We start from the raw sequence: 15,000 nt of genomic DNA, 5'->3' as shown, positions 1-15,000 counted from the left end.
ACCAACAGTTAGCTAGAATGTCCCACTCTCTTGTTCGGTCAACATCCTCTCAGTTGGAGACTGTGCTAATTGCCCAACCCAATTACACAGATTTTTCGGAATGTGAGGCCGACACATCGTTGGTGCTGTGTTGTTTCATTACCAGAGGAATATGTGCCCAAACAGAGATTTCTGTTCAACATCGCTGCTCAGATGTATCTGTCAGGCTCTAGTAAGGACCTGAGTCTGTCTGGTAGTTGTATGTCTGTTTATCTATGTTTTATAAGTAGATGTCTATGTACATGTGTGTGTCAATGTACATGTGTCTTTTATGTATGTGTCTGTATATATGTGTCTGTGTGTGTATGTATGTACATGTCTATATGTATGTGTGTGTGTATATATATATGTATGTCTATGTCTATATGTGTGTGTGTGTTTGTTTCAGACTATAAGCGTGGGTTCGGAGGGCGGTATGGGGTAGACGTGGAGAAGCAGGACCAATGTGCTCTGGGTTATGAGCACAAGGAGAGCCTGGCCAAGCACGAGTCTCAGCAAGGCACTGCCCCCCCCCAACCCCCCCCACCCCAACCCTCCGTCCCTATTATTCTTCCATCGTACCACCTGCCCTTTTACCGCTGAGCTGTTTGGCAACATGTGACCTTCCTGTGCCCCCCTCCCCCCCCCCCACACACAGCAACCCCACCCACGGGGTCGGGCGATATAGTCATGGTGATAGTCAGGAGAGGCTGAAATCGGAGGACGGGGCTCATTATAACGCATGGAACGGAATGAGGAACGGTATCAAACCATACTTCGTTCCGTTCCATGCATTGCAGTGAGCCCCGTCCTCCGATGTCTACCTCCGCCAGCCTCCCCTGGTGATAATTCAGGCTTTTATCTGTGGGCAAATTGTCCGGTGGCACAGCTTCTATTGGAGACGTCTGCTCCGGTGTGGACTGGGAGCCAGCTGGGCCGCAGCCACAGGAGAACAGCGTTTGGCTCAGAGAAGAGAGAGGAGGTTTGATTTATGCCATCTTGAATAAATGACTGAAATCCAGAGATCCCATTGTGGAACGTAGATATCACGATAACCATGAGGTACGGATATCGCCCAGCCCTCCTCCCCCCCCCCCCCCCCACCACCACCACCGCCCCCCCCCAGCACTCCTGTGACAGCGTTTCTGTTTGCTTCTCGGCCTCCATATGCATGATGGCTGCCATCACAGAGCAGTTCCCCCCCTGCCGCTGCCCCCTCCTGCAACACACACAACAGGAAATGGCTTCCTGCACAGAGCTTGAGCCAAAATGGCGTGGCCCGCTTCGTCAGTGGCAGGCCCCGGCCCGGCTCCTCTGTTCAGTCCCTGCAGCGTTTACGTTACATTCCTTTCCTTTGGCCCCTCCTCCTCCTCTCACACAGGTCTGCATGAGCCGCATTTTCACCCATGGGTTTTATTTGACCCCGTTCTCCAGTCTTAAAGGGATAGTTCAACCTAAAATCCTGGTTTCTCTGATGTTTTCAAAACGCTAAACTTAGATTTTGGGTGAACTATCACCTGAAGGTGAGAGTGATGCTGACCTCTGGTGTTGTGTCTCTGTTGACAGACTACTCCAAAGGCTTCGGAGGGAAGTTTGGTGTCCAGAAGGACAGAATGGATAAGGTAGGCTGTCTGTGTATGTCTCTGTCTGTCTGTGTGTGTCTGTGTGTCTGTGTCTGTCCGTGCGTGTGTGTGTTCACTCTCTCTTCTCTGTCTCTGGTCGTTTTGCAGAGTGCAGGCACTTTTGAGGATGTGGAGAAGCCCAGCCCTGCCTACCAGAGGACCAAGCCTGTGGAGGCCAGTAAGTGTGTGTCTCAGTGTGTGTCTCAGTGTGTGTCTCAGTGTGTGTCTCAGTGTGTGTCTCAGTGTGTGTCTCAGTGTGTGTCTCAGTGTGTGTCTCAGTGTGTGTCTCAGTGTGTGTCTCTGTGTGTGTCTCAGTGTGTGTCTCAGTGTGTGTCTCAGTGTGTGTCTCAGTGTGTGTCTCAGTGTGTGTCTCAGTGTGTGTCTCAGTGTGTGTCTCAGTGTGTGTCTCAGTGTGTGTCTCAGTGTGTGTCTCAGTGTGTGTCTCAGTGTGTGTCTCTGTGTGTGTCTCTGTGTGTGTCTCTGTGGTTTGTTTTTGGCTGAACCACTTGTTTGATTCTGACCTCTTCTCTCTCTCTCTCCCTCTCTCCCTCTCTCTCTCTCCCCCCTCTCTCTCCCTCTCCCTCCCTTTCTCTCTCCCTCCCTCTCCCTCCCCCTCTCCCTCTGTCCCACTCTCTCCCTCCCTCCCTTTCCTCCCTCTCTCTCTCCCCCCCCCCCCCCCCCCCCCCCAGCCGGCAGCAGCACAGGCAGCATCAAGGCTCGTTTTGAGAACATCGCCAAGCAGAAGGAGGAGGAGGACAGGAAGCGTTTGGAGGAGGACCGATCACGCCGGCAGGCCAAGGAGAAGCAGGAGCAGGAGGAGGCGCAACGCAAGATCGACGAGGCGGCCAAAGCCAGGCCCCCCTCCCCCGCCCCCGCCCCCGCCCCCGCCTCCCCAGTCCCCGCCCCCGCCTCTGCCTCCCCAGTCCCCGCCCCCTCCCCAGTCCCAGTCCCCTCCCCCACGCCCAGCCCCACCCCCCCCGCCCAGCCAGCTGCTGCTGAGGCCATGTACGAGGTGAGTGACAGCACTGACGACCAATCGCTGGTGTCCTGGTGTAGAGTCGCCATCAGGAGAGGTTGATTTCAGGAATCGTTGAAGTCAGTGAGGTCGCTGAGTAATTTACACACTCGCCCCATACGTACCATGACATTAACATTGTTAATGAAGCTAGTGTGATGCTGTGAGGAATTGTGTGACTTTTTTGTGACTTTGTTGAACCACGGGGCTCTCAGTGGCTGTTCTCTAACCCTCTGGCTCCCCCTGCTGGTCGCGTCAGGAACCTGCCCTGTATGAGGAGCCCGCGTACGAGGCCGCAGCGGAGAACGGGGAGGAGCTGTACGAGGCAGAGCCCGCCTCCAAGCCCAGCCCCCAGCCCACGTATGAGGAGCCAGCGGCCGCCCAGGAGGAGGCGCTGTACCAGACTCCTGATGAAGCTGGAGGTGAGACAGGCAGACAGGCAGGCAGACAGACAGACTGCAGATACATGCTTTGTGTAGAATAGATGTGAGTTGCTGTTGATGTAGAAGAGGTGAGACAGACAGGAAATTCTGTTAGGATGATAATGTAAGACATCACTAAGACTCAATACTGTGTGTGTGTGTGTGTGTGTGTGTGTGTGTGTCTCTCTCTCTCTTTCTCTCTGTCTGTCTACAGAAGCCCAGACCTATGAGTACGGGGAGGAGGTGGGCGTGACGGCGGTGGCGCTGTACGACTACCAAGCAGGTGAGAGGAGGAGGAGCCTAAAAGTATCGCCACTTCTTCTGAAGGGCCAATCACGGTCTGAGCAGCGTAGAACGCTGTCTGGGAGTGTGAGCGAGCAGACCGTCCAATAATAATACCAATACTGTGTGTGTGTGTGTGTACACAAGATATGGTTTAGGATACAGCTAAACATGTTCTACAAAGGTCTTGTTTTTTACACAAACTTGTGTGTGCGTGCGTGCACAGCCAGTCAACTAAACCCCTGTCTCTGCGTTTCAGCCGGCGATGACGAGATCTCCTTCGACCCCGATGACATCATCACCAACATTGAGATGATTGACGAGGGCTGGTGGAGGGGCGTGTGCCGTGGTGCCTACGGCCTCTTCCCAGCCAATTACGTCGAGGTTCGGCAATGATCCCGCCCACCACGTCGACTCTGCTCCCTCCCTCCCTGCCTCCTTCCTTCCCCCCCGCCCACCCCCCTCTCTCACCGGGAAGGAGACATCCACATTCCTCCATCTCATCTCATCTCATCTCTCTCTCTCACTCTCTCTCTGTTCATCTCTCTCTCATCACGGTGCTTCACCATTGTGCTAGTAGACATTCTCTCAGGTCTTTCTGCTGTCCCTCTCTTTCTTTCTTTCTATTTCCTCTCCTCTCCTCATCTCTCCATCCCTCCATCCCTCCCTCCCTCCCTGGTTGCTGTCGCCCTCTGGTGGAGAGCCCTTTTAGCTGCCTGCTAGTCAGGAGGAGAAGGCCCAGCCCTACAACACTACAGAGGATTCTCACCACAAACAAACACTCGAACCTGCTTCAGCTGCTCTCCCTGTGCTACGGGAGTCGAGAGGAGAGAGGAAGAGAGAGAGAGATGTGTTCCCTTCTCCCCTCCCGGGACGTGACCGCAGAGAGACTCCCGTTATGTAATATGATCTAGTTATCTTTATTCTATAAGACGTGATGATGATGAAGAGGCTCTCTTGCTGCTTTGCCTCCCTTCTTTCTTGCACCTGTTCATCCTCTTTTTGATTTTGTATTGAAGCGTTTCTTCTTCCCTCCCTCCCTCCGTGACTTACTGTATCAAACCAGCGAGGTGTCAATCAGGTATTGAGGCCCGAGGGCAGGGTGAGCCTTCAGCAGTATGGAGGTACAGTATTAGGTTCACCAAAGATAAACAAGATCAAACTGAGATTATGTGGTATCCAAACCTGGTTTGAATAATAGTTGATTGGGTTTTATTTTTTGACATCATGGTTTCTCAACCTTTTGTGCGTCTGGGACATTCGACATTGAAAACAACATTGGAACTAGGGACATGACTGACCTCCTAAACATGGAAACTAGTCTGAAAAACACAATTGAAACTTGTGTTATGTTTTTTTAAGGAAGAAATGCATATATGTGGCAAACCACTTAAACATTGTTTGACATTCATTGATTGAAAGTAGCACTTTTAAATGATAGCAGGTTATCTGATTTAACAGATGAGCAGAGAGGCAATTGTAGATTTAATACAGAATGGATTGGTGTTGGCTTACAGAGCACTGGTTGAGAAACTCTGATCTAGAGTATAGAGCACTCAGAATTGTGGTGGGATGTTGCTATAGCTTGTTTCAGTGATTATTAATGTGATATACTTTAATATACCTTTTCAAAACACTCGTGTCAATGTAGGGGTCCATTTTACTCTTGTTTGCGGACATCCATTAACAGCAAAAACAAAAGTGTTTGAGTTTTTTCGTTTTAAACGTTCGCTATTTGTCCTGAGGCTACCCACAAATTGTGGTGGTGTTCCAATATCAACACTAGAATACTACAGAGACTTCATGGCCAACGCATCCTTTGAAGTATGTTTGTGTGGATTTTGAGCAGAGCCGCGGTGTTATCGCTGGAGTCTGCTTCAGCAGAACCGAGGGGCCAATTCTACCGTCTGTGTTGCTGTGACCTCCGTTGCATCCCAAGTCCCCCCTCCTCTCATGGCATGAAAAAGAGAAATCAGAAAGCAGGTCGTTGTTATTGTCTTGGTTATACCTTACCTTGCCCTCTGTCCTGGCTGTGATCGACGAAGCCGCAAATACACCCAGATACCACGCTGGAAATAATGATGTACAGAAAGAGAATGATTGATTTTATTATGATGCTCTGAGAAATATATTGAGTCGAACAAGAACCCTTTTTTTTTTTGTTCTCCCGGTCGTTGTGTTTTGATGTGGATGAGACCTGTGTTGACCACTCTGCCTATGACGGGAGTCTGTCTGTCTGTCACCTGTCCTGTGTCCACGTTCTCTGGCGCGTTCATGTATGTTCTTGCGTGTTCATGTATGTACATGTATGTGGGACTTGGTGTAATTATGTTCTGGGGCCACATCGACATGCTTATCATTACCACCGCGTGTGCTGGCGAGTGAGTGACTTAAAGACTGATATTTATCTATTGTGGGTGTTCTAACTGAGGAGTGGTCTGTGTCTGTAACTACAGTGGGATATAAGGGGAAAGCTGACTAGCGGTTGTTTCGGGGAGAAATATTGATGCTAATTATTTTAACTGACGACAAGTATGACGATCAGACTGTCGTCGCGGCGATCTAATGCAGTAGCGTAGCTTAGGTAGGTCTGGGTGAGTGAGTGAGTGGATATTTCATCAGATTCATTGGGGGTTTTAGGGGTTTTATAATAAAAGTGACCTTTTCAAATGTATTATTTTTATCCGTATTTCTGCTTGCTCAAATCACTACATTACCTGCTTGTTCTGGTTTTTGTAAGTAAATAGTTTAAATAAACAAAAAAATGTATGGACCATCGATGTGTTTTGCTGTCTTTCAAAACACACACACACACACACACACACACACACACTCACCCAGTATGTTGGTTTCTGTGTGCCATTCCGCTGGGCTGCTTGTCTGAGGTCGTCTTCAGATGAATTAAAGTAATACAACCATAGTGCAATATTATATTTATTTCTTACAGTAAATTTTGGTTGCCATACAAGAAGTATTGAGGATTTGGGGGGGAGGAAGAGTGCAGTTACAGGAACTTCTTCTCCTTCATTTTCATGTTGATAATTAGTCGACTCTAAGCAAGAGGATCTGGTAGCACGAAATTACAGCAACATAGAAAACATGAACACAAGTCTTTACACAAAATAGAGCCGGAAACATCTTAGTATCTATGAAGAATTCATAAAATAATAAATGAATCAACCAAAGAAAGAGAAATGAAAATAACCCAAATAGTCACCGACGATAAGGTGGGGACTGTGTCGTGATGGTCGGGGGGGTGCGGGGCGCTATGCCGCTATGTCTTTCTGCAGCATAGCCTAAAATCACACGGTGACGATCTTTATAGCATCTTAAACTACTACTCAGCTCTACGTTTCCACATATAAATTAGTTTAGTGATATGTTGTTGTTTTCCATTAAGTCACGATTAGTCTTTTTTTTTTTTTTTGTAGATTTATGTTTTAGCATAAAAGTGTTTGTCAAGACCAGTCTTCTATCAGACGGCCCAGTAAGATTATGTATACATTTACAGCGTGTCCGATTGCGGTCATTTATACGTACATTATACACAGACTAAGCGATTGGAAATTGTTTTAAAATTACAATATTCAAGAAGAGAGGCAGGTGACAGTCACAAGATAGTGCGCCTGACTTATGTTTTCTGATAGGTCGAATTTCTTCAGTTCAATCAATTCACCAGGAGAGGGCGCATCTATCAACTCTTAACATCAACAGGTGATAATATATCATCGTAAAACTGGAAAAACCACAACCAAGGAGATCCATTCAGTAGAAATATTGCTTCTTAGTTACCTCATAAATCTGATAATATTCATTCTCTATTTATATATTATATATATATATAGTTGTTCACTTTTTTTTGGCAAACCACACTTCAGAGTTGAACATGTTTGTCCAAATGTCTTCTATAAAATTCCATATAATTCTATACAAATCATTAAAAATACTGTGCTTTGTATCTCACTCACTCACTTGATGTTTCTTTTAAAATAGGTTCTATTTAAAAAGGAGCGAATTATAGCAGCGTAAACTCCTGCAAGCCCTCTCTGGCAGTCCGCCTGGTAGTCCCTTGCTTTTTATCCTCCCTTATCCTCCTTTCATCACCATTAGGTCACACATAAGGAGAGAGAGGGGGGAATGTCACCAAGATAAGGTTTGGGGGGGGGGGGGTCTTACAGGGGGAGACCCTATACTGCAGACAATGCAAACAATCAGGTTATGTTCATAGAACACAGACTAGAGCATGTGTGTTTGGTTCTAGAATGGAGCGTGTGTTTGATTCTAGAATGGAGTGTGTGTTTGATTCTAGAACGGAGTGTGTGTTTGATTCTAGAACGATGGGCTGATGGAACCCTGGACATGTCTCAAATGAATGAAGAGACTCTTCACTCTTCAAAGAACATTCTATGGACCCTAAAAGTATGCAATGCTGCTGGGTGTACTCAAGGTGACTCAGGTCTATGAAATATGTTAGTTCACACAAGCCAAGGTCCTCTGACTGGTGAGCATACATGGCTTCTCTTTTCAGTGCGTTTTGGAGTCGATATACTTCAGGAAATAGAGCGACTCTTTCCTGTCGACCAATGGAACAGCTAACAGGGTGGAGGCCAGAAGTAGGGCACTGCTTCGGGAATAGTGAGCTATCTGAGACACGCTCTGAAGGGAGCATAGGGAGAAGCTTGAAGGGCCATAAATTCATCTTTAGCATTCATAGAAAATAATGTCTCTAAACTTTTAGAAATAGTGGACAGATATAATTATATAGATAAACTCTTTTCTTTAAATCACTCTTTTTTTTTTATACACATTCAAAACAATAAATATTCCATATACTTGAAAAAAATAAGTGAAATAAAAAGCCTAAAATCAATTCCATCAAATACACTTTTCCAGGGTGTTGACCTAATAGGCCGTTACCATAGTAATACTTGTGTTTTCAAAGGGATGGAGATGATTGGCTGTCTGGATTCTGGTAATCTGATTGGAGGAGAAGCTATGTATACTTTCCATATATATATATGTATATATAAAATTAAAACAACAACAAAAAAAGAAGCAATTCTGTGAATTAGTGAATGTTGGGGTAGCAGCACTGACCGTCACGAGAGGCTGGTGGGGCCGTCCTCCGATTTCTACCTCCACCAGCCTCCACTGTGAGTGTATGAGTGGTTATGGTTGGCCTGGTCTACTACAGCTGTTCTCCTTCACAGTAGAGATGTTCTGTCTGTCTACACACAAGCACACAGTCAGCCTACCCTGTCCTGGACTAACCTAGTACACAGTCAGCCTACCCTGTCCTAGACTAACCTAGTACACAGTCAGCCTACCCTGTCCTGGACTAACCTAGTACACAGTCAGCCCACCCTGTCCTAGACTAACCTAGTACACAGTCAGCCTACCCTGTCCTGGACTAACCTAGTACACAGTCAGCCCACCCTGTCCTAGACTAACGTAGCACACCAGTCAACCCACTGTGTCCTAGACTAACCTAGTACAGTCACCCAGCGTATCCTAGACTAACCTAGTACAGTCACCCACTGTGTCCTAGACTAACCTAGTACAGTCACCCAGCGTGTCCTAGACTAACCTAGTACAGTCACCCAGCGTGTCCTAGACTAACCTAGTACAGTCACCCAGCGTGTCCTAGACTAACCTAGTACAGTCACCCAGCGTGTCCTAGACTAACCTAGCACACAAACAGAGCTCTGAGTCACAGCAGGTAGCGTTATTCTCCTGGGAGCACGCTCTTCTTCAAACGCTCTCAGTGAATCATGATTAAAAAAAACAACAATGTCATTTGTAAAAGCCTCTACACCAAACACAATCACACACAGAAGGGTTTACTGAAATATAGAAAAACAAAACAATGTTTTGAATCTGAGAGAATATTATGTCTGGTCGTGGCTGGGACTGATTAAAGGTGGCGAAGGATGGACAGAAGGTAGCAGAGGAAGGAGGAGGTTAGGATAAGGACAGCTCGTTTCCTGGTGTTGTTGATGTTGTTGTTGTTGTTGTTGTTGTTGTTGTTGTGGTTCATGTGTACTGTTGATCTATGGATGTTCTGGGCCTTGAGTTGATTGGGGGAGTGGGGTCAGCTGGTTGGGGGCGGGGGGGGAGGGAGGGGGTGGCATTCCAGTCCTGGTCACCTACATGTTATATGTGTTTGGAAGACGATGACAAGTCACACACTACACCAACACACACAGACACACACACACACACACAGACACACACACACACACACAAGCTGTTTAACTGACTGCTCTATCAGTGCAACATGTCAAAGACTCATCTCACACAGCTCTCTCTCTCTCTCACACACACACACACACACACACACACACACACACACTGACCATGGATGTGAGGGAAGGATAACCCAGAGACAGTGGCGCCTGCTACAGTAGTGACCAACAAAACACCACGCTTTTCTCTCCCCAGGAGAAGAAGGCCATCGCCGGAACTGTGTGTGTGTGTGTGTGTGTGTGTGTGTGTGTGTGTGTGTGTCTATGTGCGCGTGTGTGCATGTGTGTGTGCGTGCGTGCGTGTGTACACAAGATATGGTTTTAGGATACAGCTAAACATGTTCTGCAAAGGTCTTGTTTTTGACACAAACTGGTGAAGAAGCAAAAAAGAGTCTATTTTCAGGTTTCTCTACAACGTCTGATGCATCCATAAATATAACCCCAAGTTGACTCTAGTGAAGAAATATTCTCTGAACAAACTCTAGCAAAGATAGAAAAGGCCCCACTGCCAGCTCAGCTGGCGTCCACACACCCGCCCTGGGACTGCTTGAAAAAGTCAAGAGTATTCCAAAGCCATTTAGGAGGGGCTGAAGTCTGTGAGTATTCCAAAAAAAAACATCTGAGCTGGAATTTTTCAGTATTCCGTATAGCGTTTTTGAAGGCGAAGTCTGAGAGTATTCCAAACTGTTTTTCGGAACGTTGGTCTTTTGTGACAGGAGTATTCCCCACAAAGGTAAGGATGCCCTCCTGCCCTCTCTGCCCTGCTGGATTGGGAACGCCAGTATTCCAGCCTCTCTCTGGCTGTTCCCAGCGGTTCCTCCAGGATCCAGGGTTCCCTGGCGCTCGGGAACGCCGGGCGGGATGGATGAAAACATAAAGGAGGAGAAGGAGGGGGGGAGTGATAAAATGCAAAAAAGAAAAGTAAAAAAAGCATGCGGGAGCGCCGAGGTCCGGACCCCCGGACCTCCGGACTCCCCCTGTCCCGTCCTGCATGGACACATCCAGATCCTGAACAGGAATGAATGACTGATGGATGGAGAGGAGTAGGAGGAGACCCCCATCCTCCCCCCTCCTCCTCCCCCAGGCCCCCTCCCTTATCTGTCCTGCAGCAGTTTGAGGGCCCTCTCGATGTTCATGCGGTGGCCCACCCTGGTGACCCCCAGGTCGATCAGGTCCTCCTTCTGCAGGCTGGGCAGGTGGGCTCCCTCGATCTCGTTGTCCAGGAAGGCGTCCCTGTGCTCCCGCAGGTTCAGGCTCTCCAGCCAGTCGGCCACGTCGTGTTTGCTCCAGAGCTCCACGGGCTTGGAGGCGAAGGGCTTCCCCGACGCGGCCACGGCCTGCAGCAGCGTGAGGGGGGACGGGGAGCGGGAGCTGCAGGAGGAGCCCAGGCTGAAGCCCCCGCTGCCCCCGCCGCTGCCCAGCGGGGGGGTGGGCAGGCCGAACATGTCCGTCAGGGTGGGGGAGCAGGAGGGGGGCAGGGAGGAGGGGGTCAGGGAGGAGGCGGAGTCCGGGGGGCTGCAGAGGTGGGGCTGGGAGGGCAGGCTGGCGGGAGGGGTGGAGGTGGACGGGTCGGCGAAGGTGACGGAGTTACGCTGCGATCCTGAGGAGGCTGGGGCTCCGCCCTCTGGCGACCTGCGGAGGGAGAGAGAGAGAGAGAGAGAGAGAGAGGGAGAGAGAGCGAGAGTGAGAGAGTAGGAGAGAGAGAGAGGGAGAGAGAATGAGAGACAGAGAGAGAGGGAGAGAGATTAACATACGAAAACATACCATATGTGGAGTGATGATGAACAGACCCCTCTTCCCATACTCGTTTCCATGGTATTGGACCAAACCACAACAAGCAGAATGACCATAAATGGTCCTAGCAACCACAGAGGACCATAGCAACACAGAGAAACTTGGACAGATGGAGACCTTCGGCAAGAAATACACTCCTCCCCCTCCATGTGTGACCCACATAGTCAGCACCCTACTACAGCCCTACAGGCATCTCTGAGTGAGTGAGTGAGTGAGTGAGTGAGTGAGTGAGTGAGTGAGTGAGTGTGTGTGTGTGTGTGTGTGTGTGTGTGTGTGTGTGTGTGTGTGTGTGTGTGTGTGTGTGTGTGTGTGTGTGTGTGTGCTGGCCTGTTGAGGTTCTGAGGCCTGGAGCTCAGAACTGAGCCTTGAACATGACTAACATGTCCCCATCTAGTGGCTTCTCATCAACCAGAGCAGTTCATCATTATGCCACTAGAGTGCGCTGTTGTCAGTGTATTTTTCACTCACTCACTCACACTCACTTCTTGGCAGTCGGCTATCAGGCATGACATAATATGAAATTAACTACCTTTTGGTTACTTTCGAAGTTTATTTAAACAAGTAAAGTATTTGGAACCTGATGTTGTTATTTTGAGGTAAGGGTGAGGCGCGCACACACACACACACACACACACACACACACACACACACACACAGCAGACATCACCCTACACATGTGAGGCTGAGTGAGGAGAGCATTCAGAGTGCACCCAGGCTGGAGGGAGGCCTGGAGCATTCAGTCCACAGAGCATGCCTTAATGTGATGCACTGTGTGTGTGTGTGTGTGTGTGTGTGTGTGTGTGTGTGTGTGTGTGTGTGTGTGTGTGTGTGTGTGTTTGTACAGGACAAAACACACAACAGTCTCACTGAACCAATAAGGCAACATATCTCCTACTGGAGGGAGAAAGAGAGAAGGGGAAGGCAGAGTGTGTGTGTGTGTGTGTGTGTGTGAGAGAGAGAGAGAGAGAGGAGAGAAAGGCGGTATTTGAAGGCAGTATTTGAAGGCAGTATTTGAAGGCGGTATCTGCAGTCAGCCAGCTAAGCTGTGAAGTCATTGTGAGGAGATTAGAAGAACTCCCATCCAGCTGTTTCTCCTCGTCCATGTTAATCCCAGAGACCGACTCACGGCCCAGCCCAACCCCTGTTTCCACAGATTACCCAGAAATCTCCTGAATAGGGTCCATAGCGTTGCACCAACTCAGGTCTGACACGGTCAGAGTGCTCTACCTATCAATGTGCATATATAGATTATATATATATTACCCTGTGTATTATTTCACTACACTATCCAACCCTAAGTGGGTCAGTTATGTCCGTTTAAGCATGTTAGAAGTGCAGGTGTGTCCATGGATAGGATGCAAAAGAGTGTCAAAGATTCACACATCATAAACACAGCTGCAAATACAAGCGTTCACCTCAGCAGAAACACCCAACACAGCAAACACACCCCCCCCCCTGCATGCAATTCCCCTGGGCTTCCCACCAGGGGGCAGAGCAGAGCGCATAGATCCAATTGGCAGAGATATCCCCCGTCACAGGAACGGTGTCTGAAGGAGGCTGCCTGGTCAACTTCAGCCGGAGGAGCGGAAGAGAACTGAGACATCGCAGACATTTGTGCCGCACCAGATGGAGTGATGATGGTGTGGAGGAGTGATGATGGAGTGATGATGGAGTGGAGGAGTGATGATGGAGTGATGGTGGAGTGATGGTGGAGTGGAGGAGTGATGATGGAGTGGAGGAGTGATGATGGAGGGATGATGGAGTGGAGGAGTGATGATGGAGTGATGATGGAGGGATGATGGAGTGGAGGAGTGATGATGGAGTGATGATGGAGTGGAGGAGTGATGGTGGAGTGATGATGGAGTGGAGGAGTGATGATGGAGTGGAGGAGTGATGATGGAGTGATGATGGAGTGATGATGGAGGGATGATGGAGTGGAGGAGTGATGATGGAGTGATGATGGAGTGATGATGGAGTGATGGTGGAGGGATGATGGAGTGGAGGAGTGATGATGGAGTGATGATGGAGTGGAGGAGTGATGATGGAGTGATGATGGAGGGATGATGGAGGGATGATGGAGTGGAGGAGTGATGATGGAGTGATGGTGGAGTGATGGTGGAGTGATGATGGAGTGGAGGAGTGATGATGGAGTGATGATGGAGTGATGATGGAGTGATGATGGAGTGATGGTGGAGTGGAGGAGTGAGAGAAGGAACACACAGGGCAAACCCACCACCAAAACACACACACACACACACACACACACAGGGCCCCATTCCAATAAGAATAATACACCCTTGTTCATCTTCTGCCTCTGTGGTTGAACCATGAGGAATGGTGTCATACACGCATGTTTGATACCATTCCATGCGTTGCAGTGAGCCCGTCCTCCGGTTTCTACCTCCACCAGCCTCCCCTGGCGGGTTGTCTTCCCCTCTCCCCTACCAGATGGGTAACCCCTGAAGGATGTGAAGTGAACAAGGGTGTCATTCTGCAGAAATGGAATCGGGCCACAGCGTGGGGACAGAACTCAGGGAGCTGCAGGGCTGCAAGGAGATATTAGGAGCTGCAGGGCTGCAGGGAGTTGCAGGGGGCTGCAGGGAGTTGCAGGGGGCTGCAGGGAGCTGCACCACAAGGTCAAACTTACAGCTTGTTTCCTTAGCACCGGCTTTTTCACAGGAAGTCATCGCGGTGAACAGGATGCAGGGAGAGAGGGAGTGAGAGAAACAGAGGGCGCATGAAAAGATGAGACATGATGTAGACACACACACACACACACGTACACGCAGACGCACACACACGTACACGCAGACGCACACGCACGCATGCACACACACACACACTCAGTCAGACACTCACACCTTTCACAAACACATGCGCACACTCACACTCCCTGAGAGGGGAGAAGGAGAGACAGAAATGTGACAGGGTAATGCAGTAATGAATGTACATCCATCCCTGACAAATGACAAGCCACCTCCTCCACCCTTCTCTGCTCGGGGAACATGACACGGGGAAGGAGAGCAACACAAATGCCTTTGACAGAACAGCGCTGCACAAAAAGCTGGTCTGCCGGTGCAGTGATTTGATATGTATATGCAGGACTATAAATAGATGAACTATCTCCACCACCACACACTCCTTGACACTATTTGTAGCGTGTGGAGGGCCCGTTTCCTCCGCAGCGTTTCAGAGGATTAACACACAGGGACGTCCTCCAATCACACCAACGGGAGCCAGCATTACAACCCTGACGGGCCCAGGGGGAGGCTGGCGGAGGTAGGAATCGGAGGACGGGGGCTCCATTGTAATGCACGGATGGGAATGGCTGTGTCTGATGCCGTTCCTCATTCCCCTCCGTGCTTTACAATGAGCCCCGTCCTCCGATTTCTACCTCCGCCGGCCTCCCCTGAGCAAGACGGAACAGCCCCTCCTCCCAAGCTGTCTATAAACAGACGTCATGTGATAACGTTGTTTATCCCCCTGTAACAAGTGATGGCTGCGTCCCAACACTCTAATGGCCTCCTCTACTCCTCCCCTCTCCTCCTCCCCTCCTCTCCTCCTCTCCTCCTCCCCTCCTCTCCTCCTCCCCCTTCATCTGT

The 15,000-nt window shown here is 49.2% G+C and overlaps 2 protein-coding genes across 3 annotated transcripts in view; one reads left to right on the top strand and one right to left on the bottom strand.

Annotated features, from left to right (window-relative positions):
• Positions 1–6,133, top strand: part of cttn (cortactin) — a 13,416-nt gene extending 7,283 nt beyond the window's left edge. For both annotated transcript variants that reach the window (XM_083691360.1, XM_083691359.1), the window contains 6 exons: positions 1,585–1,640; positions 1,749–1,818; positions 2,330–2,652; positions 2,915–3,077; positions 3,292–3,360; positions 3,619–6,133. In XM_083691360.1, coding sequence (XP_083547486.1) covers positions 1,585–1,640; positions 1,749–1,818; positions 2,330–2,652; positions 2,915–3,077; positions 3,292–3,360; positions 3,619–3,755 — 818 coding nt within the window. In that variant the 3' untranslated portion in view covers positions 3,756–6,133. The remainder of the gene's footprint in view (positions 1–1,584; positions 1,641–1,748; positions 1,819–2,329; positions 2,653–2,914; positions 3,078–3,291; positions 3,361–3,618) is intronic.
• Positions 6,134–10,698: 4,565 nt separating this feature from the next.
• LOC310819471 (SH3 and multiple ankyrin repeat domains protein 2-like) overlaps positions 10,699–15,000 on the bottom strand; it is a gene marked incomplete at its 3' end in the record, with an annotated part of 107,786 nt that continues 103,484 nt past the window's right edge. The window contains exon 21 of the mRNA XM_083690776.1: positions 10,699–11,236. Within this exon, the coding sequence (XP_083546902.1) occupies positions 10,699–11,236 (538 nt within the window). The remainder of the gene's footprint in view (positions 11,237–15,000) is intronic.

The sequence above is a fragment of the Argentina silus genome (genome assembly GCF_951799395.1).
Source record: "Argentina silus genome assembly, chromosome: 19".
Classification (NCBI taxonomy): Eukaryota; Metazoa; Chordata; class Actinopteri; order Argentiniformes; family Argentinidae; genus Argentina; species Argentina silus.
The sequence above is the reverse complement of the archived record's forward strand: the minus strand, read 5'-3'. Positions and strand labels throughout refer to the sequence as shown.